Below are 25,362 nucleotides of genomic sequence, written 5' to 3'. Positions count from 1 at the left end.
GTGTTGGTGGGGCCTGCCGCGTTGGTAAATGCAGCGGTTTGGATCTTCCTGAGATCGAGGAGGCTGTGACAACAATAATAATGACAAATCCGCACTTGAACAGTTAATATTAATTGTGTGTCCAACGATCCATGCAACATGTTATGGTGAATCTGATGAAAGAAGTTTGTTTGTAATTTGAGAAGCCGTGCTAGTAAAAAGATCATCAGTTTCTACAAATGGTAATCAACAATGGTAAAAATATTTTCAGTTTCTACAAATGGTAATCTTGCAAATCTCTCATCATATATTAATCGAATTTGGTATTGTAGAGTAGTAATCAATGGAGGTAGAAGGAGGATGTCGCTACCGTAACCGGAAAGAGGAAACTTTTAATATGATATTTTCGATAAATAATTTATCTCCAATTTGGTATTGTTGGTGCACGGACTGCTACAAAGACATTAATTAATGGAGCCATACTGTTTGGACATGTGTCGACCTAATCTCCTTTATGCATGGTATCGTTTATCAAAATTAATCCTTTCTCCCAAGTTAGGAAAACTAATTAAAAAGAAAAAAAAAAGGCCAATAAATCCATGATCATTAGAAAGAACGAACAATTTTGAAGGTTACTTAGCTTCCATCTACAGCTATTTTTCAGAGTATTTTTTACCTTTGGTCGGTCAAAATCATCTAAAAAGATCAATAAATCTCATGATTATATTTTCTAACGGAAAAATATACATAATTTTATATAATTTAAAATGTGATTCTAATGGTAATTTAATATATCAACAGTATATGTTTACCAATAGTATTTTTACAATTATCTTTATCAATAATCAAATCAAATATTTTATTATTTATGATGCACTGGATATAAAATATACTTTATTATGAATCCTTATTACAACTTTTAATGTTAGTAATAATTTTATAACGATGAAGGAATATTCCTAATCATCATTATTATACATATAAACATCTTTTTTATTATTTCTATCAGTTTTATATATCGTGCCCTTGGCTTCAAAGGATTCTTACAGTCAAGATATCTTCTTTTTTCCCATCTATGTAACAATTTTACTAGCTTATCACTTACACATACTACTCTTCAATCATTTTTACTAATTTTTATCTCCCACTATCATTAGAACATCGCCCTACCTCACCATAGTTAAAGAAGTTAAACACCATTGGCTTTTTCCATATTTAAAGTAGTTAAACACCATATTTTCTACACGTATCCATCTTTGCAAAATACGCACATGGGAGCTCCACTGGACCCCTTTGCCTCAGACGCATGGGAAGAGGTTATATTCAAGTATGCATATTGGTAATGCAGATTGCTTTGTCCATATTTTGAACTTGTGGATAATTTTTTACTCAGACCCAATCCCATAAAATGATAATGTCGACCCGTTTTCTAGAACCCACATAAGCCTTATCCTAGGAAAATAAATGGGCCCAGACCAAAACATCTCATAACCCAATGGAAAAAAACGCACAGGCTTGATGGATGCAGAAGAAGGAAGGTTCGGTGTTCTTTAATTTGTTTTAGAAAGGAGGATTCGTCTATTGATTTACTAGTTTTGCACCCTGCCATGAAAGATAATTTAGCTTATATATATTGTCAGGAGTCAAACAACCCAAGGCATTTGGATTGGGAAGGGATTAGGTGTTGTACATGGTTGCTATCTCTTTTGAAAATTGAAATTATGATGTTCTCAGGAGGACGGCGCACCATTCGAAAAGCAAAGTGCTCTATTTGCTTTGGCAATTGCTGACATTGTAATGATAAACATGTGAGTTTTGTATGCTCATCATTAATTTCAATTTATTTGAATATATTCTTTTTATGCATCTTAGTTCATGAACAAGTGAATTTTATCTGATTTTAATGTTGTTTTAGATTTTAATTGGATGATCTCATTTCTCTCAACATTTAAAATAGAGACCTGAATTTATTTCACGCCTACCTAGCAAAACTTTATTAAATAATATGGTCGTTAAAGGATTTGGATTTTTGAAAATTTGATTAATGAAGTTACGCTGCCAAATTAAGTAACAATGAATTAAAAATAATAATAATAAAAAATGAGGTATCGTTTTATATACGTTTGATCCATAATTTGATTTTTACAAATATGAATCTTTGGGATCTCTAGGTTTTTGTCATTCATTAAGCCAATGCATAACTTGATCAAATCCACTGCATATATGGAGAATCGAGGCATTGAATTTTCAATTGAACCAACCAACCATGAAACTTAAATCGATTCCTGTGGTAAATAATTATACAGATATGGGCTGAGATTGCTAAGCCTGATGCTCATAAAGGGACTCCTCTGGGTGATTTTCTTAATGTAGGTTGATTCCTTCGATCCCTTAACGTATGCTTATACATATGTATGTATATATGTATGCTTGCTTTACTAAATTCTTTTATTTTCAATTGACATAAAACTCAAGCCACTTTTAGTTAACCATGGAATGAAGGAGGGGATCAAATTAAATCCAAAACTAAATATTTTTTTTAATGAGTTAATATAAAGTCATTAATTCTTTGGGTATCAGCTAATAATTTAATTTTTTAATTTAATATGGTTTTTTGAAATGATATTATTTCTTAAGTTCCATTTATTAACTTAAATTTCTTGATTGGTATAGTTTTTCGACCGGTGCTAATTCTTTGTAGCTTTGTCTTTGTGTTCTTATTATTAATATAAAATGAAGGTGGAGGTCACTGCTTTGCCTAGCTATGAATTAGAGGAGGAGAAGTTTAAAGATAAGGTAAACTAATTGTTTTCAACTGGTGGATTGTGTTTTAGCATGATTTTCTAGTATTAAAGGCTTTAGCTTTGTTACCAAATAAATTAGAATTCAAAGCCATTGATATTATTTTTATTATTATGTGGTTATTATCACTCCGGTGTTGCTTTTATTATTATGTGGTTATTATCACTCCATAATTTGTTAATCAGACTTTATAATCTATTTTTATTATTCAGATAGACCAAAAGTCCCTAATCATTATTTTTATAAATGATGATAATTAGATTTTTCACAAAAAAATGATATTAAATTCCAGCATTACATTTATATATAGAAATATATAAAAATTTAACGTCTTGTTTGGTTAATTAAAATATTTTTATTTTATCTTTTTTAAACAATTCCTATCACCAAATTTAGTTGGTTAATTAGAATTTTATGCTTTTGGGTTACCTAGTTGTGCTATTATTATTGTTATTACTGACCGAAATCCCTTACGTGATGTATTTTACAGGTTGATCGGCCAAGGCAGCGGTTCTTCCATTCTGTCTCTCCGGGAGGTCTTGCTGGTGATAGGAAGGATGCCCAACCTGCTTCAGGGTTTCCCCTTCATGCAGAACAGATATGGAAAACCATAAAGGAGAACAAGGATCTTGATCTTGCTGCTATGGAGGTTTATTTAAATATTGATGACTTCGTTTGCGAAAAATTAACTAGATTTTCCTGTGTGATTGTATTTCTCAATTTTATTTATTAGGTGATGATTGCCACATTTCGATGTGAACAAATTACCAAGGAGACGCACAGTCGTTTGAAATCTAATAAGGTATTTCTTTCTTCTTTGTTTCTTCTTACAAAAGTTATTGTGCTACCTTGAAGTAAGAATCATATCACTCGTTATACAATTGATTTCCTACAGACTTGGTTGGCATTGAGAAAAGCTGTTAAAGCTCGTCCAGAACCGAAGTTTAGGAAAAAACTCATATCTGTTTTGAAAAACTCCTCACCCAGTAAGTGTACATCTTGCTCTCTATTTTGGAAAGCTATACGTTCTACATGCATCTCTTCTATTCAATGTAGAATCAAAATGTTGCAAAGCATCAAAGCAGTATATATGATCATTACATGAGCTGTATTGGAAGTTTCCTCTATCTCAGTAGCTTTCTTCTACATGAAATATTGAAGTATACAACTTCTTGTTCAACTTGATTTGGAACCTCTACCGTTGCTTATGGGCTTGCAATACTAATTTTTCAATAGATATGACATGGAGGCGACTCATTTTAAAGAAAGCATTAGAGATGAGAAACGACAAGAGTTGGAAACAGAAGCACTAAAAGCAAGGCCTTAACTAATATGTAAGCATTTTCGTCTGCTTCTGTAAGTAGGTGATACCTCTTCAGTAAAGCCTGCAATATTTTTCTAGTTTGACCTAAAAATCTATCAGTGTTCCTGGTGATCAAGTTTTTGGTCTGCTATGAGGGTTCTACACCTAGCTTATGTTGCATGCTGCGACATCTGCTTTATAGTGCACTTAAAAGTTTGTAGGACCTTGAAGGTGACGCTTCTGATAACTTGTCGATGACCTAGCTGATGACAATGCTGATGATAGTGCCGATGGCAGTGCTAATCATAGTGCTGATGACCTAGCTGATGACAATATCGATTGCGAGAGTGCCGATGACCTTGCAGATGACACCGTTGATGACTGTGAAAATGGATAATATATTTTGTGATTCGTGTGCCATGTGTATTTGGCCATGTTTGCCGTACTAGAAACTATGTTTTATGATTTATTTTATTGCAGGTTATTTTTTTTATTTCATGTGATCCAGAATAATTTTATTGATACGAGTAATTCTATTTTTTTCCCTCAATAAAGCTACCAAACTTTTTAATTTAAACTTTGAAAAAAAATTGTTTCCTGAATTTTTGTTACCTAGTAAATATATTTGGATAAAATATATTAACAAAAACAATTTCGACATCCTAGTAAAGGATGGCAAACCATTGATAGTTCTTTTAGCACTAATTCTCTCTTATAATAACTGTTAAATAAAATCTTACTGTAAGTCAAAATTCTTGATTAAAAAAACATTTATGTTAGACTAGTAAATTTTAGTGTAAGTAAGAAATTCTTAATAATAAAAAAAAAGATTTGTGTTAGACTAATTACTTCTCCTTGTTGACTTAGTAAAAATTTTATTGGATTATGATAGTTAAAGGTTGTAATTTTTCTATAAATATAAAAGCAAATGCATTTATAATTTTAATAAGAGTTTGATCAATCAATAAGTACTTGAAAGATTCAAATACTTGTGTGTGTAATTTTCAATAATTGGTATGGAAACTTAGGTTTGTCAATAAATTTGAACTTACATATTAAAAGACTATAAAAATTTTAAAATATTGTTATAAATCTCAAACTATAAGTCTAGAATTATAAAAATAGTGTCTGAAGTTCAGATTGTTGACATTAAATTTAGTATCTAATTTTGAAATTTAAATTTTTTTTAGTTGAGACAAGCACACAAAAACCTCAAAGCGACTGCAATGAGAATCTCATACTTGTTTCTTTGAAACTATAGTACCAAGAAGATCAAAATTACCATGATAGATGTTCTTATTGAAAAATGAAATATAGAATCAATCATTCCAAAGATAACAATAGAAAATAAAGAAGAGGAACATAGGTTTATAAGTTTAGAAGAGAGATATACACTCTTTTGAACAAATGGTGGAAGAAACTAACAAAATAATTGAAGAAAAATATAAACTTCATTTTGAAGAAATTAAAGAAAAACATGAATAAAAGATAAAAATCATCAATTAAAGATCATCATAAAGGAATTGTGAGGAATTGTGGCAATGAATAAGAGATCTAACTATGGCATTCTAGAGCTAAAAATTTCAGAGAGACAAAATGATGAAAGAAGCCTAGAACACGAACTACGAAAATTTCAAAACTTAAATAAGAAATCTTATAAATAAATGATTAAGGAATTATAAGATGTTAATTCCAAATTGAATGTCAAAATAAGATAAAGAAATGATGAAGTAATTTTTGAATAAGTGACAGTCAAAGTCAATAAAGGAAATGAATCAAACTTTAGAAAAAAAATCCTAAATAAAATGTAAAAGAGTTAGGTTAGCCAAAACAATACAATGTAAACAAGAAGGTTATTTCAAATTAATTTCTCATTCATCAATAATTTATTTAATTAAAATAAATTTTTAATAGTTATAAACTCCAAGAGCTTAAAGCACCACCATAATTACTTCAAGAATGAAGATTTCAAAGAATCAGTGCTGCATGATCGATTACAATAAAACAATGTTCAATAAATTACCTGAATTTTGTAAGAGGTAAATGGTGAAAGCATATCGTAACTAATATTTTCTTTTTGTGTTCTCTTTTCACTTTTCCACAACCACACGACCATAACTAGAAGACTGAATACTACAAACCCAACCACCAATTTGCAAGCCTCATTGACTAGTGATTCTCTAAAAAATGAAAATGAATGAAAAATGATTTGAAATTTGGTTCAAGTCAACACAAATTGAAAGTTTTGAGAACTAATCAAAATTAAATTAAGTTTGGAAGTCAATTTTGCTAGAAATTAAAAAAATTGATAAATTTGAGGACATAATTAAACTTTAATTTAGTTAATTAATGCAATTAGGGGTTTAATTAAAGAAATATCAAAGTTCAGGGTCAATTTGAGTCAAAATTGCAAGAACTTAAATTACAAGGACCAAAGTGAATAGGCGCCAATCTCCAGGGGTCTAAATACAATTTGGACCAGGGGCTTAATTAAAACAAGTCAACTTCGAGGACCAAATGGAAAAACAGCCGCCCCAGCCTAGAAACGGCGCCGTTTCATTCCCATTCATCGTCTTCTTCCTCTGTTTCTGTGAGAAAAAAATTCAAAATGCCACCCATGACGGGCGGCTCAAACGCAGCCAACGCGGACCGATGTGGTCTACCAAGGGTACCAAGCCAGTCATGCTGCCCCTCCAAATACACAGCCAGAGTCCGGGTCAAAATCCACCACCAACAGTCCAGCCGTGGCGGGACTGTTGGTGTCCGAGTCCAGGCAGAACACCAACACCCCAAGCTACGCTTAACCTCATCCTGAAAGGGAGGAGACGGTGGCAGATGAACCACCAGAAGTCCAGCCCTATAAAAAGCAGGGGGGAGGAGAACCAGACGAGAGGAGACCAGGAGAGCAAGGGAGGCAGAACCAAAAACAGAGAGGGCTCGAGAGGAACAGGGGACTTCAACTTCCCCTCACCTAGTTAATCCCATCAACCAGAGGAGAAAGGAAAAGGTAAAAAACGCAAGAGAAAGACCGAGAGAGAGAGAGAACGAAAAGGAAAACAGAGACGATACAGGGATAAAAACCAGAAAGAAAATAAAAAGAAAAGAGAGCGGAAGGGAGGAGAGGACTGGGTCTTGAGAAAGCAAAACATAAAAACCAAGAAGAGAAGACGATGAGCAGAGAGGGAGTCCGAGGAGTGCTTCATCCAGCACCTGCATTTTGCCGCTCAAGGTCGCAGCAAATACACGCAAGTCACTTCTAATTCTCCCCCTCTCCGCACTTTAATTACTCCCCTTCTGTAGCAAGCGTGCGTGAACTGTTAACGCACGCTTGCGAGTGAAAAATTCAAAAAGAAAGATAAGGGAGCTGAAACAGTAACCCTGCTGGCCCGCTGGGTCTGGCCCATTCCGTCCCGCGGGGTCTGGCCCATTCCGTACGGCTGGGCGAGACCCAGCCCAGTAAAAAAAAGAAGAAAAGTGGATTGGATGTGGGTTTTAGACCTAGTGAGTACAAATTATATTTACTAAGAATATATTTGGAAAAATATATTTTTATGTATTTTATATGTATTTTATCTCTTTTCTATTTTGATATTTAGCCAAATAAATTATTTTTGATATTAGAAATTTTTGAAAAATTTTAGAGATCTTCGTTAATTTATTTGCAAACCCCTTACATGTTCTTTTATTTTTTTCTTTGCGTTTTGTATTTTTTATGATATGTACTTAATCCATGAACCATTACTATTAAATGCAAAATCTATTGTGTAATGTTTTTTTTTCATCTAAAAGGAACAAATAATAATAAAAGGGTAAACAAAAAGAGATGGAATAGGAAAATTCTTCTTCAAATTTAATTTCTTATGAAATTAGTCATTGACACTAGAGTCTGGAATATCGTGTTTTTTTTTTTTGTGTTTGTGTAATATTTACTAATACTAAAGTTGAAAATATTTATAGGAATTGTACATTAACGCTAGATTCAGAAACATAATAGGAAGAATAATAAAAAGGAAAAACAAATTCTTAATAATTTTAGACAAAATCAGTAATGCATCCTGCCTCAGGTGAGATGCTTAAAAGTTGATAGAATCTTTCTTTTTGCATAACTAATTCTGTACCATTAAATCTTTGTTGATTAGTTAGAATTTTTAGTGGTCATAATATTAGGTAGTAACTCCTTTAACTAAAAAATTCCTCAAAGAACAAGAAGCTAGATATTCATTCTTTGTCCGATAAATTACATCAAAATTTTCAATCGGTTATTGCAATGTCCAAGCATGACAACATTTCCATTTGTTGATCTTGCTGTTGGTTTTCTCCGTTGGGAGAGAGGTAAAGGTAAAGGCAAGACTTCTTGTCATTGATAAATTAACTAAAGGAGTAGGAAGAGATATTACAAGAAGTGTTGATGAGGTTGAGGCCCTCAGTTACGAGAAAAAAAGAAAATGAAGAAGCAGGATTGGGACTGGAAAAGGAGAGGGGATTAGGTGTTCTACATGGTCGCTATCTTTTTTGAGATTAAGGAATTTTTTATCCCAAATTTAAAATGGTGTCATTTTTTTTTAAAGAAATAGTTAGGTCTCATCTAGGTTTCAATAGGTAAATTGGATATTGGGTTAAGCAAATAGGTAATTAAAGTTTAATTTAATGAATTTACTAAGTGTTTTTTAGTGAATAATCGAGGCTTTGAGCTCACTAGGTTAGATCATTTAGGTTCTGAGTCAACCAAGTATATTATCTGAGTTTGACCAAGAAAATTTCTTAGAGGTTTTTTTTGTTAACCTGAACTAGTCCAGGCCCTAAATTAACCCACAAGCTAGTTTAGTTTTTATAACAATGTAACTAACACTTACACTTTTATAATTTTGAGAACTCCAATTTCATTATGTTTCATATATTCTTCCAAAAAGTGTTGTGTTTGATAAATCAACATTATTTATTAAGGTTATCAATTTTGTTCTGTTTCATCCAAAATATTTTATATATCTTGTACCAATTAAGAAAAAAAAATAACTCGAAATAAATTTCATCTTGCTTAGGATCGTGGTCCATTTTGGATTTTTTAGTCAAATTCAACCTAGACATTCTAATTTTGTTCTAATCATTGTGTACTTTTATTTTGTGAATAATATTTTTTTTTAATCTATGTTTTTTCCTAACTTCATCATGCAATACTTGATTTATTGAAAATTGAACTTTTATAATTTATTATGGTTTGCTTTTTTTTTTTTGTGTGTGTGGTTATATTAGTTTTATGATCTATGCTATGGGTTCAATGGGTTAACTTAGTTGTCTTGAGTTTTTTTTTATCTATTTTGAAATGATTTTTTTTTTGTCAATTTTATCATTCAACATCTTGAACATTTAGTTGATTATGAATTATATTTTTTATTTGTTTCAATTTATTTTTCATGAAATTACTTCACTCTCTGGATCTAGATCATGAATTTCACGAGTTAATATAGGTATACTTAGGTTGTTTTATTGTTTTTCTTTAAAGATGAATTTTTTCTTAATTTTATCATTCAACAAAGAGTTTATTAGAATTAAGTTTTATAATTTATTTTAATTTGTTTTATTAAGGTTATCACAATTCAATTACAAGTAAAACTAACTATAAATTATAATTTTCCGTAGATATTATGGGCTTAATTACAAGTAACACGAGGAGCACTATTTTTTTCCACCTAATATAAGAAGAGTATCGAGTTAACACATTAAACTTGGCTATGTTATATTATCCTTTTAACATAAAAAAACTAACTAAAAATTATATTTATGAAAAAAAAACTATGTCAAATTTCCAATAAACATAATACAAGAAAACATCAATTTAATGGTACATCCATTTACTTGTTCTCAATTACATTTCTAATTTATAGATTTTATCAACTTAATTAATCTAAATTTTTTTATTGCATTTCTCAATTGTATCGGTTAATCAATTTCTTTTAATAGTATAAATCTTATACGCATAATTTATACAATTAAAACTACATGGATTAAAGAAAATTTGAAAAAAAATATGGATGAACATTAATAGAAAGACCTGATTGAGAACGTTTTTAAACATTTGGGATCAAATTGATTAATTTATGGATTTGGGAGAGTGAGTATATAGGTTTAGTCCTAAATTGAGTTTTCCTTTATTTTCCTTTTCTTTTTATTTTTTCTTTATTATTATTAGTGGGGTCAAGACTCAAAAGCAAAACAGCAAACAACTTACCGTAGAAGTAGACTCATGAAATCTTACTTTAATAGGATCTTTGTCTCTGCTTATATTTATATATATATTATATCATTTCAATTAAAAAATAAAATACCAATCATAACGAAATTTATTATTTTTAATATCAATAGCATTGATAAATCCTGAAGCTTGTGGGTTAATTAATCCCTTTGTTCACCTTCTGCCTCAAGCAGTTAAAGCACATCAAATAACTATTATGGTAACATAAGTTAAAGTTTAGCTGTACTTTGATAGTCATTAGAGATAAGAAGAGTAAATTATAAATTAGCTAGGTTTTTTTTTTATTTTCAAAATAAATTGAATATTCTTTCTAATTTCGAAATTAATTAATTAATTTTTTACCAGTGTTAAACATATTTAATTTAATAATTTTTTTTCCAAAAAACACTTTCCTTTTAATAGTCTTTTCATATTATCTTTCTTTTTTTTTCTTTTGAAATTGATACTTAAAATTAAAATAAAATGAAATTAATTGGAAAAAAACATGAAATGGATGGAACAAATCAAGTTAATTATAGGTTTAAAATATAAAGACTAATTAATTAGTTTCAGTAACTCATTTTGCAAAACTAGAAAGAACAATTTATAGTTTACCTGAAAATTTATGAAAGAAGAATACTGAGTTAAGACATTAAACTTGGATATGCTATGTTATCGATTCTTTTAACATCAGTAAAATATCTAACACTACTAAAATAATTAATTTAAATTAATTTTTTTTTTTTAAATTCAAAATAATTTAAAATACAAAAATAATTATTCTCCAATCCCATATTTTTTGTTTAGATAATTCAAGATATCCGGGTTAGATTATACACACCTGAACTTACTAAATATCCTGTAAATTTAGTTAATAAATAAGATATCACAAAAATAACATAGTAATACATAAGAAGAATCAAACTCAAGACAATTGCATCACAAAGCAAGCCTTGCAATTGACTCAGTAGACGCTCAAGTGTTGAATCCAATATGCTGGGCTACAATCCTATATACTTATTCTCAGTTATTGGTGAGGTCAAAACTCAAAAGAAAAAAAGCGAACAATATTTGAATGCCTTTTCTGCCTGGGAAGTTTGATAAATGTCCACAACTGGGTATGACTCTGCCTAGCCGAAATTAAAAAATAAAAAACTCATGATGTAGCCTTCCTTAGTCGGTAAGGCAGCCCCGTACTTTTTTCTGTCAAATGATTTTGTGTTGAGTATCATATGCAGGTGGTACAAAGACATTGGTCTGGAACATGCAGCCAGCAGACCCCTTTTAAAAACAGTTTTCCAGGTACACATTTGAAAGCAATTTGCATTAACTCAAGTGAGCCAATTTCCAAACTTCTTTAGATAGTCAAGTTTAATTGCATTTGATTGATTAATTGTGGTTTTCTTAACCTTAGACATACCAGTTTGTAATGGCTATATATGGAGAAATATATTATTATTATTATTATTATTATTATTATTATTATTATTATTGTTATACATATACTAAAAAAGACTAATATTTCACGGTTCATCCTTTTATTATTAATCAAGATACCGATCATTGTGAATTAAAACAGTATAACGATGTAATTATATTTGTTCTTTCCAAAGAAACTTGCTAAGGATGTAGTTAGGGATAGAATTGTCTTTTTCATGAGATACATTTGGTATTGAAAGATTAATTAGGGACAAAATGGTCTTTTTGGGTTCTTTGGACAACGGTATAGATACTAATTAGCCTTTAAAGACATAAAATTTTAATCTTTGAGTTGAGGGGTTTTTTTTTTTTTTTTAAAAGTAAACATTGAAGATACATCCATGCAACCTAGAAGGAGGGAAAATATGTCTTCGTTGAGGGGCTTTATTGTCCTTTTATTTTATTAGAATAGTTCGAAAACAAAATTACCCTTCAAACCAAAAAAAAAAAAAATTGCATGTAAGGGTGTTTTCGTCATCTTTATATAGCTGTCACACCCAAGCATCTTAGATTAATAGCAGGCGTCGTGGCATGGTATGACTGCTAGACTCCAAGTGTCGAGGTTAGGCATATTTTCCAGACCAAGGTGCTCGGATTAGATATGATTGCCAGGCTCCAGCGTCACAAGTTTGTCAGGGCGCCAGACCTAAGTAACTTGGGTCTAGCAAGGGTGTAAGACTCAAGTTCCTTGCTAGACCCAAAGACTTGGGTGTGGCATGGCCAAACCCTAGGAATTAGGGCCTGGTAGGGGCGTCAAACCTAAAACACATTGTTAATCTAACATGCTTGTGAGACTCACATAAACTTAAGTAAAATATGTTTAATATTATTGTATTCATTACTATTAATATAATTATTAATAAATTGGGAAACTATATTATTACTATGGAGAAAAAACCATTAATTTAACTTGAAGGGTAAAATTATAAATTATTATTATTATCATCATCATCAAATTAGAAAAAAATCATAAATTTGATTTAAAGGGTAAAGTTAAAAACTATAAGGATTTTGAAAAAAGAGCTAAGGGGAAAAAAAAAAAAATCAAAAGTGTATACTTGCCAGACCCAAGCACGGTGGGTCTGACATGTTTACGAGACCCAATTAAATTCGAGTCAAACATGTCTAATATTATTATTAATATCATAAATATTATTATATTCATTATTATTAGTATTCTTAATATAATTACTAATAAATTTTCGAAAAATATATTATTACTATCGAAAAAAAGTATTAATTTGATTTGAAAGGTGAAATTATTATTATTATTAATATTATTTTTATTGTTGTTGTTGTTGTTATTGTTATTATTAACAAACTGGAAAAAAAAACCAAAAATTGATTTTGAAGTGTAAAATTAAAAACTATAAGGATTTTGAAAAAAGAGTCAAGGGAAAAAAAAACAATTGAAAGTGCTTGCTTATCAGACCCAAGCACGGTGAGTATGAAATACTTGTCAGAGTCAGTTAAATTTGGATCAGACATATTTAATAATAATATTATTAATGTTTTAAATATAATTATTAATAAATTTTAAAAAAATGAGTATGAAATACTTGTCAGACCCACTTAAATTTGAATCAGACATATTTAATAATATTATAAATATTATTATTAATGTTTTTAATATAATTATTAATAAATTTTAAAAAAATAGTATTACTATAAAAAAAAGCTATTAATTTGATTTGAAAGGGAAGATTAAAAATTATTACTATTTTTTTTGTTGTTGTTAATATTATTAATATAATTATTAATAAATTTGATTAAAAAATTATTATTAAAAAAACCATTAATTTGACATGAAGGATAAAATTAAAAGTTGGTGTTGATTATAAAAAAAAAGATATTAATTTGATTTGAAAGGTAAGATTAAAAATTATTACTATTTTTTTTTGTTGTTGTTAATATTATTAAGATAATTATTAATAAATTTGAATAAACAATTATTACTAAAAAAACCATTAATTTGATATGAAGGATAAAATTAAAAGTTGGTGTTGTTGTTATTAACAAATTTATTATTATTATTGAAAAAAAACCATAAATTTAATTTACTGAGTTAAATTAAAAATTATAAAAACTTTGAAAAAAAACTAAAGGAAAAAAAATCAAAAGTAGAAAGACTTACTTAAAAAGTACTATGAGTTTGATATGGTCATCAGACCTAATGTTTTTGGATCTAACTTGGTCACTAGACTCAAGAGATTTAAAACATTTTTTGTACTTTTAATATTTTTTTAAATCTTTTAAAAATAATTTTTACTCGTGGACAGAACAATATACTAATATCTAACAATTTCAGGAAAAAAAATCAAAAGTAGAAAGGCTTGCTTAAAAAGTACCTTGAGTTTGATATGGTCACCATTTTGGATCTAACTTGGCAACTAGACTCGAGATTTAAAACATTTTCTGTACTTTTAATATTTTTTTAAATTTTTTAAAAATAATTTTTACTCGTGGATAGAACAATATACTAATATCTAACAATTTCTCATCATGCATAGAATATTATACCATCATCAATATTATCAAAACTATTTGATGATGCATTCATTGAGCCCTGTGAGTAGTATTAAGTATTGCACCACCATAATTTGATGCTGATATGTGATAATATATTATTTCTTGTATTCAGGTCATGAAGCGTTTATTCAAGCCCCGCAAAAAAACACTACTGTTTGTTGTACGTGATCACTCAAAGGTATGGACTTGTTGTGCCCATAAGTTTCTTGAGACAAGATTCCATGCACCTTGCGCTCCATTCTTTAAATGCATCTTCAACGCTGAATCTCTGTCCCTTTTCTGATTGTCTATGTAGACTCCACTTGAATATTTAAAGACTGCTCTCTTAGAAGATATTGAGAAGGTACTTTTGTTCATACTTCGTATTCTCTGTTTATGCATGTCTCTTTTTGGATAGAATATTTCTCTTCTTATTCTCCAGCATTTTCTAAGGTCATACTTTCTGCAGATTTGGGCTGCTGTTGCTGAGCCTGAGACTCTCTGTAGCGCTCCTCTCATAGAGTTTTTCAATGTATGAAAAATCACCTCCATCTCCATACTGATGTCATTGGCATATATGCATCATATGTTGCCTTTTTGTTTAAGTTCCATGAACTTAATATGCTTCTAATTATTGATATAAAGGTGGAGATCACTGCTTTGCCTCACTATGAATTCCAAGAGGAGAAATTTAAAGAGCAGGTAGCTTTTCCACTTAGAAAGCACTTTGTCAATCCTCAAAACTTTTGTCCTGAGTTCTTCTAGATTGTGCTGCTGCGTGTTTTCTAGAATTGATGTCTGGAATGATTTGTAGCTTTGCACGTGCTTACCAAATAATTGGAATTCACAATCATTGGCGTTTGTATGAAGGGACAGAACAGCAGCATGTTCCTGAATTAGAGTTGAATTACAAAATAAAATTGAGAGTTATGTTACTTTGAAAGCCTGGTGCCTATGGTCTCTCTCTCTCTTACTCTCTATTCTCTTCTTCTCGCTAGGCACTAGTCTCAGCTTTGATTTTACCTCCAAATTCTTCTAGACACACTGGGAACAAAGTAATTCCAAGTCTGCATATATGTCAAACCCTGAACCTAATTCTCCAACCCTTTATGGGGCAAATATTCTTAAATACCCTTCATCAATGCATTCAGGTCTCTCAGGAAAGGTTTGGTGGGAGTGATGGGCTGTGTTTCGTTTCCGAGAATACGTCTTGAATTCATGTGGTTAATGTAGAAGTTAACTCTGGAGACCATAATTAACCAATAAGTAATATTTATGCACGTTAAACTTTATAATCATGCATTACACATTGGTGCTTAGCTTTGACTGGAGAGTGTTTAATAGGCATTAGGAGTGTATCATGTGAGAATGACAAAATGAGCATTACGTCCTGTGATAAGATAATTTTATGGATCTGTGCATGTGGGAGCAATTAGGACAGCAATCGTCAAGTGAGAAATCCAGTATCTGTAATTCGTAACTCCATTTTTCTGATAGCATTGACATTTACAGGTTGCTCAACTGAGGCAGCGGTTTGTCCATTCCATTTATCCAGGAGGTCTTGTTGGTGACAGGCAGGAAGTTGAACCTGCCTCAGTGTTTCCTCTTCGTGCAGAAGAGATTTGGAAAATAATAAAAGACAACAAGGATTTAGATCTTCCTGCTGTCAAGGTTTATTAAAAGCCATTTTCCTGTGTAAATATAAACCATCAGGTTTCATATGTAAATATACTTCTCATCTTGTTTATCAGGTCATGGTTGCCAGTGTTCGATGTGAAGAGATTGCTGGTGAGAAGCTCAAATGCTTTACATCCGACGAGGTACTTTATTGAATCTATTTTCTAATTTCTTTCTTTTAAAGTTCACCGTCCTCATTTAATATCAGTTAGTACTAAATTTATTTCTTACAGGATTGGTTGGAAATGAAGGAAGCTGTTCAAGCTGGTCCAGTATCAGGGTTTGGAGCAGCTGTCAGTTCTATTTTGGAAACCTATCTTTCAGAGTAAGTATACATAATGCTTGTCTGTCTCAAAACGAAGTGGAAACTTTGAATTATGATCAATTTGATAGTTATACTTTGGTTCGCGAAGTAATTGATTCCTACTTAAATTATCCATATCAATCGTTAGCATAGTGTGCCTACAGTCTTGGTGTATACTTCTTGTTCATCTTGATCCGGAATCTCTTATTTTGCATTTGTTTCCCATTAGATATGACAGGGAGGTAGTCTATTTTGATCAAGAAGTACGAAATGAAAAACGGCGACAGTTGCTGTCAAATGCGTTGATGGTAAGGCCTTAGCATGTTTATTTTCTCTTTGGAAGTTCTTAAGCTCCCTGGTTGTGTCAAATGTGTCGATATTTGATCGTTTCTTTTCTTTTTTTGCTTCTACATTTAAATTTGTAGATTTGACTTGCTTCTTTTTTTTTTTTTGGCGCCGGTGTTTTTCTTTTTTTATGTTTCTTATACTGATCAACTCAAATGTGCCAATATATTATGCAGGTGGTACGTGATGCCTATGATACCATGCTGATGCATTTGTATTCGAACACAGTTAAAAGTTTTAAAACTAGCCTGGAACAGTCACAGGATGTTGCTGCTATTCATCTCTGTTCCCAATCTTGCATGAGCATGTTTGATCAAGGATGTGAAGGTATTTAGACTCCAAACACTGAACATATTATTTTTTATTTGCTTTTTTAAAAATCCAATTACTATGACTAAAGGATTCTTTTCGGACTTCATAATATTCTAAAGCAACTCCTCTTTCAATTGTTTTATCATTATATTCTTTTCTTAATTATAATGTTGAGGTACTCTCTGGATGCTATTGTTATCAAGTATTTTTACCATCAACACATTTGACTGTGTGTTAAACTGTCAATATTTCATTTTTCTCGATGGTCTAATTAAATTTCTTAGATACAGGATGCTCGGCATACTCTTGTATTTCTGTTTGATGAATTGTGAAATTTTATATTTCTCCTCGGCATGCTCCTGTGATGGAAACTAGGGGCCCTCAATGGGCAAGTAATATGACTGCATAGATGGTTTAAACCTGAAGAAAAAACTTCATAACTAACTGATATGCATGATTTATCAAACTCCCAAAAGAGCCCCGAAGTAGTTTTATTCTCTCATGGACGATATAACATCTTGTATCCCCTCTATCACTAGAATCAATGAAGGTATACATGTAGTTAACATTCTCAGGATGTGTTCCTCCACCTCCTCTTCTTAGGTGACCACTTGCATTTTGTACTCGTGCAAATCTCAAGGTGTTACAATTTTCACTCTAAAAGTGATGTTGGTGGAAACTAACAGAACAACAATAGCACAGAAAACACAGAAATTTTAATGAGTGAAAAAGATCGCAGAAGTAAATCCTAAATTCACAATTTTATTCTTTGAAAATTGGCTGCTTTCTAAATAAATTTACATGTTCTGTACATAGGGCAGGAAAACCTATATCTACCAGGAAACAACCTAATTTCTAATAACATTAAGGAAATTAAAACAAAATCCAAAATAATAATGATAAATCTAGAAAATCCTAGGAAAAATCAAAATTACCCCAAATAGTAACTTATAGGCTTAATTCTGAAAGATTCAACGATTCAATAAGCAATAGAGTAGCTTTTCGTAGGAAAACTGACTACATAATCACTTCGAAAAATTTGAACCCGATTCAATAGGTAAATCTCCTATTATCTTAATTTTAAAGTACTAACTTAGTCTAGCATAACTAGACCTACTCTTGTGTCTAAACTTATGTCATTCGTCCATAAAAATATATGTTAGACTAGCTACATACTGACTGTATTACATCCTCATCTAATAGTGTCAAGTCGTTACTTGAATGGTCAGAACCTTCAGTTTGTATAACCTGGCTGCATCAAGAAGATTAATGGTAGTTTAATGCATACTTCATTGAACAAAGTGATTGGCTGAGATAAACAGAATAAAAAGTTAACTTAGTGGACAAAATGTAACACAGTGACTACAACTTTTTAAGATGCTGCTATTATTGCCCATCCTTCTATGATTAAAATTGTGTTCATATGATTGGTGAGCATCTTTCATCTACTAACTCATTTTCCTAGATTTGGCAAGTTACCTTCAATATTGTGCTCTTTCAGATGCTGCCATTCAACAGAGTGAGTGGAATGCTTCAAAATTCCGCGAAAAACTTATTTGTGATATGTTGTCAGAAATGATGGCAAAGTACAAGGTATTTCTTTCACTGATATCACATTCCTTTAGCGTTCTTGGTTCTATGTATGTCCCTCTACTCAATCAAATTATCAAATCTTGATATGTTGCTCCTGCACAGAAACAAATAACGCATGCGCTTGCCAAAAGAGTAGAATCGTTATTGGAAGCTGGTGAAAGAGATACATGGGCATCAATAGGAAATCTTTTTGAGTGCAACACTGAGGCTGCTGTATCAGACTTTTCAGATGCTGTTGCTAGTTTCGATTTGCGTAGTTCTGCAATCGACACTAAATTGCAACATTTGAGGGAGCATGCCAGAAATTTAGTGGAGATGAAGGCAAGAGAAGTAGCAGATGCAGGGAGAGTTCTGAGGCGCATGAAGGATAGGTACATTACATCATTGTAGATGTTTTCTTTTTCACTTTTGTTTTTTATTAAAGATTCGGAGCGTATTCTAGGTTTTCACAGGTCCTCAGTGATTATGAAAGCTCATTGTCATGGTATAGTTGGACTGGGGAAATAAACCTTGATGAAGTTGAAAGGAAAACGCTCTCAGAGGTAACAATGCCTAGATTTTGTATAATTAATGGCTGCTGGAATGCATAATTGGTTAAACTTTGAGTTACCTTTGAATGTCTCCCAATTATTTTGTTACAGTCTTTGAGAATACTATCAATCATGGCGGCCATACGCTTCGATGGAATGCCTGATCGGATTGAGAAGGTACTCTATTCCTCTCTTATGGATAGAACTGTTCCTGATCCATCTTTGCAAAATACGTTCATGGGAGCTAAACTGGACCCCCTTGCCTCAGACACATGGGAAGAGGTAACAGTTGGTGAATGCGTGCTAAGTTATATTTATGCATGCTTATTGGTATGCAAATGTAATGCATTTAGTTTTACACGTCTCTGTGTCAAACTGGTTTCACATAATAATCAAATATGAGCAGGTTTCTCCAGAAGCTATCACTCTCCTTAAACCAGAGGACTGCAAATCATTGTGGATGAATTTCATAGAAAAGATAAAGCCTATGATGACCGGAGCTAGATCCCGCCAGGTATATTTTACTCTGGTATCACATTACATGTTCATTTGGTAATTTGATTGCATTCACAATATCTGTTTGAATGTAGTTTTTACTAAAAACAAAAACTTTAAAATTAATTTATTAGAACATTCTCGGTTTATCATTTGCCATCTTCAATTTATATACCAATTGAAGTTCCTATACTTCTAAACTTAAGCACTGAAACCAAGAAAATACTTTAAACCGATTAATTTTTTTATTACTGGAAATATATGCATCACTTGAAATGTAATACTTGGTGTTCCCTTCAGGATGGTCGCAGGAAAGCTCGAGAAGGTTTAGCGGCTGCGGTGGCGGAAATAGGAGCAGTGGGGTCTGCTGCAGTTTTAACGTTATTGGGAGTTTGATGAGGCGGCGATAATGATAAATCCAAACGTGGATAGTTTATATCCTTCAAAACCCAAAAACAAAAACACGAACTTTATAAAGGAATTGTAACTCCCTTTCTTTTTCGTACTTCAGAGCTCAAAAGCAAAAGAGCTTCCAACCGAAGGAATCTAATGGTGTCAATTGACTTTATTATGGGATTAGATACCCATTTCTTTTTTGGTGCTATTTGTAAGCAGTCCGAAAAAAAGCATAACCCTAGGAAAGAAGACTTTAAAAGAAGTTGCTGTTTTTTGAGTTCGATCGGTAATGAAAATGGAGGAAGGCATGCAGCTGATTGATGGAAATGGCAAGTTGAACGTGGAAGGGCTCAAAGACTTCATGACAGCCACTGAGTTTGCCCAGTGCGGTCTCTCCTATGCTATTGTTGCCATCATTGGCGCACAAAGCAGCGGTATGTTTCTGTTCTTCTCAGTTCATACTTCTTAGTGACTGGTGACCCTTTGTTGGTGTTCATGTGAAGTTGATCAAATTATACTATGTACTTTTTCTTTATGTGAAGTTGCTTAGAAATGGTCTCTCTGAAACTTCATAACCCAAATGGTGGCTGTTCTTTTTTCTTTTTTTTTTTTGCAAAATTGAACTTGTTGGACTTTGAGTTTAGTTCTGTTCTGTTTGCGAAATTATGGGTTTTGGGTCTGTTGCGCAAATGACATCAAGCGTGTCCCTTGAATTTTGTTTTCAAGAGGTACATTTGATATTGACAGCAATTACAGTTAGAGCCTGGAGTTTGATCACACGCATGTATAGTTTAATTCGCATTCGTTGTTAACAGGGAAGAGCACCCTGATGAATCATGTCTTCGGTACCAATTTCAAGATGCTGGATGCATACAAAGGAAGGTTTGGTATTTTTGGTTTTTTCAATTTTACAGTTTTAGAAGGGAGAATTTGTGTTTTTGTAGTTCTTTGTATAAACGAAAGAGGAAGACAGTCTGCTTATACATGTTCCAGAGGTCAAACAACCAAGGGCATTTGGATTGCCAAGTGTAATGATATGAAGCCTTTCATAGTTGCCATGGATTTCGAGGGAACCGACTGCAATGTGAGAGGCGAGGTTCTTAGTGCTTTGTATTAGCTTTGTTTTGCCAATAGTGGCTTGTTACATGTTGTGTTTGATATGGTTACATCTATCCTTTTTTGTTTCTAATAAATCAACAGATCTATCCATCACTCAACTTTTAATTTCATCTGCCATGTTGCTAAACTTTTGAGTAATCTGCAGTATTAAGGCCTTTTGTTGGTGAGATTTGTTAAAGTTAACAGATGGGGGCCGGCCCATGTTTTGCCTTTTAAATGACTCTGTAGTTTCGCTTCTCACCATCTCAAATCATGAGTGCAACACTAACGGGAGGATCTATAAGAATTTACGAGTGCTTTATGTTGTATTGATTATGATTTTTCTTATATCTATCGGGAATAGTTTGATTGTTGCATTTTATTTTTTTCAATTCCTGTGATATTCGAAACTTGTTCCACTCTCAAAAGTTTTGTATTTCTTATCGAATGCTGAGCCCTGACATTACTGAATGGTCACAATCCCTTTTAGTGGCATTACTTTATGGTTTCAAGCTATGACTGCATGCTTATAGAAGGCTAATACCATGCAAAAATCTTGATACTACTAGTAATCTGGATGTGTGCTGTTTCAGGACAACTCTGCGTTCGAGAGACAAAGTGCCTTGTTTGCTTTGGCAGTTGCTGACATTATATTGATTAACATGTGAGTTTGGTATGCTCAGTATTACAATATTTAGATTCCTTTTCTCCTAGACATGTTTGGTACTTGTCCGCACTCGGGACTGGAATAGTCAGGGGTGGCCATGACTGGCTCTGCCTAGACAATCATTGTCCGTGTTAACCGTTGTATGTGATTTGCGTTTTTTAGTAGTCATTCTTTTACTGGCATGGCCCTATGTCTAGGTTTGACCAAAAAAACGTCTTGTTGTAGTCTTCCATGATTTGCAGGTTCATATCTCAGTCCCAAAGTCATTTTTTGGCTTGAAATAATTTCTTTAGGCATTTGGCTAATTGTTTATTTGTATGATTTGATGAAATTATCCAGCAGGGTTATGGTCTCTTAAACAACTTTCTGTTTCTTCTTTGATTTCCACATGGCGTTAATCAGATGAAGATGACGCTTATATTTCAACTTATCATCTGTCCAGTCAAGAAGGACAAACAAGATTGCTTTTTTCCATATTTTGAACTTGTGGATAATTTTTGTTCTTCATGTTGGATATATTACACGTACAATTAAGACACTTTCTAAATTGTCAGGCTAGAATTTACAGCTAGCTATTTTTTTTTAAGGAAGGACGTGCCCTTTCATGCGCCCTCGCCTACTAGTAAGATTCAACCCATGTTTATCACTATGTTAATATTATATACAGGTAGTACAAAGACTTCGGTCTGGAATATGCAGCCAGCAGACCTCTTTTGAAAACAGTTTTCCAGGTGCGACATGTTGAAAAGCAATCTGCATTACCCCTAAACAGTTTTTATGCTGTACAAACTTACCACTAGAAGAAGCTAATAGCCGATTTAGATTATATAGAGGAATATGCAGTCAAATATGCATAAATAATGACAGCCTCTTCCATATCTAGTGTAGATGCCAATTTATCATTATCCTCTTTCACTGAGCCCTCTGTGTTTAGCTGTATTTACTGAGAGTTTGTTCTACTGCATTCACTAAGCCTTGCGTGTGATGTATTGCACCTAACTTAATTTGGTACCAGAGTCAACACTCTAGCCGTTTGGCTATGGTGAGCGTTCCTTGTCTTAGGTTTAGATGTTATGTGTGATAATCTATTATATGTCTTGCATTCAGGTCATGAGGCGTTTATTCAAGCCCTGTAAAAGAACATTGCAATTTGTTATAGTGATCACTCAAAGGTATGAATTTATTTCTTGAAGTAAGAAACAAATCACCCTGTTTTCCATTCTTTGAATGCATCATTTGGTCCAATACTGAATCTACACCCCTTTTTTTATTGTTTATGGAGACTCCATTTGAATATTTGGAGACTGCTCTCAAAGAAGATATAGATAAGGTCCTTTTGTGCATATTACTTATATTCAATTTATGCCCCTATCTTTTTGGGTCAATTTTTTGTTTCTTCCAGCATTAAGCCACTATCTCTACAGATATGGGATTCTGTTGCTGAACCTGTGACTTCCAGAAGTGTTGTTCTCAGTGATTTTTTTAATGTGCGTAAGTTATCATCTCCATCTCCATGTCCCTTATTCATGCCATAGACATATATGCAAATATGGAAATATTTTGTTTAATTGGAATGTAACTTAATTTACTTCTACTAATTGACATGAAGTTGGAGATCGTTGCTTTGTCAGCTATGAATCTGAAGAGGAGAATTTCAAAGAGCAGGTAGCTCTACACTAGAATAGCAACCTATAAATTATCAAAATTAACTTAGGTTCAACATTTCTGTTTTTCTAGAGTTTTCTGTCATTTTTTTCTCGAATTAAGGTTCTGAAGTCTGAACAATTTCTAGCTTTGTGTATATTCAGCAAATGAATTGAAAGTCAAAATCCATGGTGTTTGCTATAATGGGGGGTATGTGTTGCAAGTAGAGCAGGATGTGACATCCTTCCATGAGATAGGTGAATCTTCCCCAAAAGGAATGATGGAAGCGGCATGTAAAAGATTTAGAAAAAGAAATTGATATATAATTTATTTAGTAAGAAAAACTATGAAGTTTAAGAGAGATTGTGTAGAAAAAATGTGAGAAAAATCAATTAGAGAGGGATGTTAGTTGTGTTTTTATTGATAAGGGAGACACTTGGCAAGTGTTCAGACACTGTTCAAAAAGATGCATGATTCAAGCTTTGTAGAACACGTTTAGCTGGAAGTGACGACCTGCTTTAAGTCCACAAGTCTGTCTCTTTAATTTATCTTGTTAATTTAAAAATTAACTGTAAACTCTATAATCAATAATTAGTTTAGACATGATACTAAATTACTTGTGCTTATATATTACACTTAATCATGCTTTGACTGGTGTTTTCCCAGATCATGTAACATGATGATGTTGCATGACTATCAGGTCATGTGATAACACATGACCTGATATTACTTGATATATAAACATTGGGAGTGTATAACATCATGATGACACAATGACTATCAGGTCATGTGATCATGTTGGATTTTTGTCTTTGATTGTTGGATGATGTTGCATGAATCTAAGTGTGTGACATGGCCGTATTATCTCCAATTTTAGTAATGTAAATCCTGTTTGTTTGGAAATAAGTCGCACGCACGCACGCACGCACGCACGCACCTCAGATGACGGATACACGCACGCACGCACGCACCTCAGATGACGACTCAATAATCTATAATGCTTAACTGCATTTTATTGACATCATTGACTCTTACAAATTGGAATTGCATGTTTGTAGCCTAAAATGATGTTTTTTACAGGTTGCTCGTCTGAGGCAGCGATTCATTTCTCCAGGAGATATCAGAGGGAAGCTGAACCTGCTTCAGGACTTTTTTATCCGTGCAGAGAAGATATGGAAAACCATAAAAGATAACAAGGATCTAGATCTCCCTGCTCTTAAGATTTATAAGAGCCTTTCTCATGTGTGAATATATATAATCAGGGTTTCATGTGAATATATTTCTCCTTTTTGTTTTTCAGGTGATGGTCGCTACTGTTCAATGTGAAGAGATTGTTGAGGAGAAGCTCAGACAATTTACTATTGATGATGTACTTAATTGAATCTAACTTTTCCTTTTCTTTTCTCTTTCCGTCTTTCAATGTTGCTTCTACTAGTGAATATCAGACAGGACTAAATTGATTCCTTACAGGATTGGTTGGCATTGAAGGAGGATGTTCAAGCTGGTCCAGTATCTGGGATTGGAGCCACCCTCTGTTCTATATTGGAAACCTATCTTTCACAGTAAGTAACTGGTGTCAATTCTCTACAATGATGTGGTACCTTGTTCAATATCATTGTGGTATCTAACTTGATTTCCTCAATTGTTAAACTCGGGTGCTCATAGCCTTTGATTGCTTAAAATTCCCAACCAATTGTCAGCATTGTGTGCCTAAAGTCTTGGAGTATGCTTCTTGTTCAACATGATTCAGAATCTCTTAATTGCTTATTTTCTTAATAGATATGACGTGGAGGTGATTCATTTTGACCAAGATGTACGGAATGCAAAACGGCGGGAGTCACAAGCATTGGAGGTAAGGAGTGTGTATATTTTTCTTTTTTGATTTTTCAACCAATCTTTTCCCATTACGAAACTGAATTAAAGCTTCTCTTTTGATGTTGGATATATGGCTCTAGTTGTGAACTTGGTATTTGTTTCTTTTGCCAACCTTTTTTTTGTTTT

At 32.5% G+C, this 25,362-nt stretch overlaps 1 protein-coding gene and 1 pseudogene across 11 annotated transcripts in view; both read left to right on the top strand.

Moving 5' to 3' along the window:
• LOC105110278 (protein ROOT HAIR DEFECTIVE 3 homolog 2-like) overlaps window positions 1–19,985 on the top strand; it is a 27,377-nt gene extending 7,392 nt beyond the window's left edge. Inside the window, exons 5-20 of one of the 11 annotated variants that reach the window (XM_011005264.1) lie at window positions 11,552–11,615; window positions 14,434–14,499; window positions 14,617–14,664; window positions 14,770–14,832; window positions 14,946–15,002; window positions 15,813–15,971; window positions 16,052–16,120; window positions 16,211–16,302; window positions 16,511–16,589; window positions 16,803–16,953; window positions 18,440–18,531; window positions 18,634–18,902; window positions 18,974–19,073; window positions 19,173–19,343; window positions 19,468–19,575; window positions 19,857–19,985. In XM_011005264.1, coding sequence (XP_011003566.1) covers window positions 11,552–11,615; window positions 14,434–14,499; window positions 14,617–14,664; window positions 14,770–14,832; window positions 14,946–15,002; window positions 15,813–15,971; window positions 16,052–16,120; window positions 16,211–16,302; window positions 16,511–16,589; window positions 16,803–16,953; window positions 18,440–18,531; window positions 18,634–18,902; window positions 18,974–19,073; window positions 19,173–19,343; window positions 19,468–19,575; window positions 19,857–19,952 — 1,684 coding nt within the window. In that variant the 3' untranslated portion in view covers window positions 19,953–19,985. Of the gene's footprint in view, window positions 1–4; window positions 261–2,718; window positions 2,746–11,551; window positions 11,616–14,433; window positions 14,500–14,616; window positions 14,665–14,769; window positions 14,833–14,945; window positions 15,003–15,812; window positions 15,972–16,051; window positions 16,121–16,210; window positions 16,303–16,510; window positions 16,590–16,802; window positions 16,954–18,439; window positions 18,532–18,633; window positions 18,903–18,973; window positions 19,074–19,172; window positions 19,344–19,467; window positions 19,576–19,856 lie in introns of those variants that run through there. The other 10 variants (XM_011005263.1, XM_011005262.1, XM_011005257.1 and 7 more) reach the window with 10 other exon arrangements.
• An 85-nt stretch (window positions 19,986–20,070) lies between these two features.
• The window catches only part of LOC105110284 (protein ROOT HAIR DEFECTIVE 3 homolog 2-like), a 14,330-nt pseudogene continuing 9,038 nt past the window's right edge, over window positions 20,071–25,362 (top strand).

Source organism: Populus euphratica, unplaced genomic scaffold (assembly GCF_000495115.2).
Source record: "Populus euphratica unplaced genomic scaffold, PopEup_1.0 scaffold246.1, whole genome shotgun sequence".
In the NCBI taxonomy this organism is placed as follows: Eukaryota; Viridiplantae; Streptophyta; class Magnoliopsida; order Malpighiales; family Salicaceae; genus Populus; species Populus euphratica.
The sequence above is the reverse complement of the archived record's forward strand: the minus strand, read 5'-3'. Positions and strand labels throughout refer to the sequence as shown.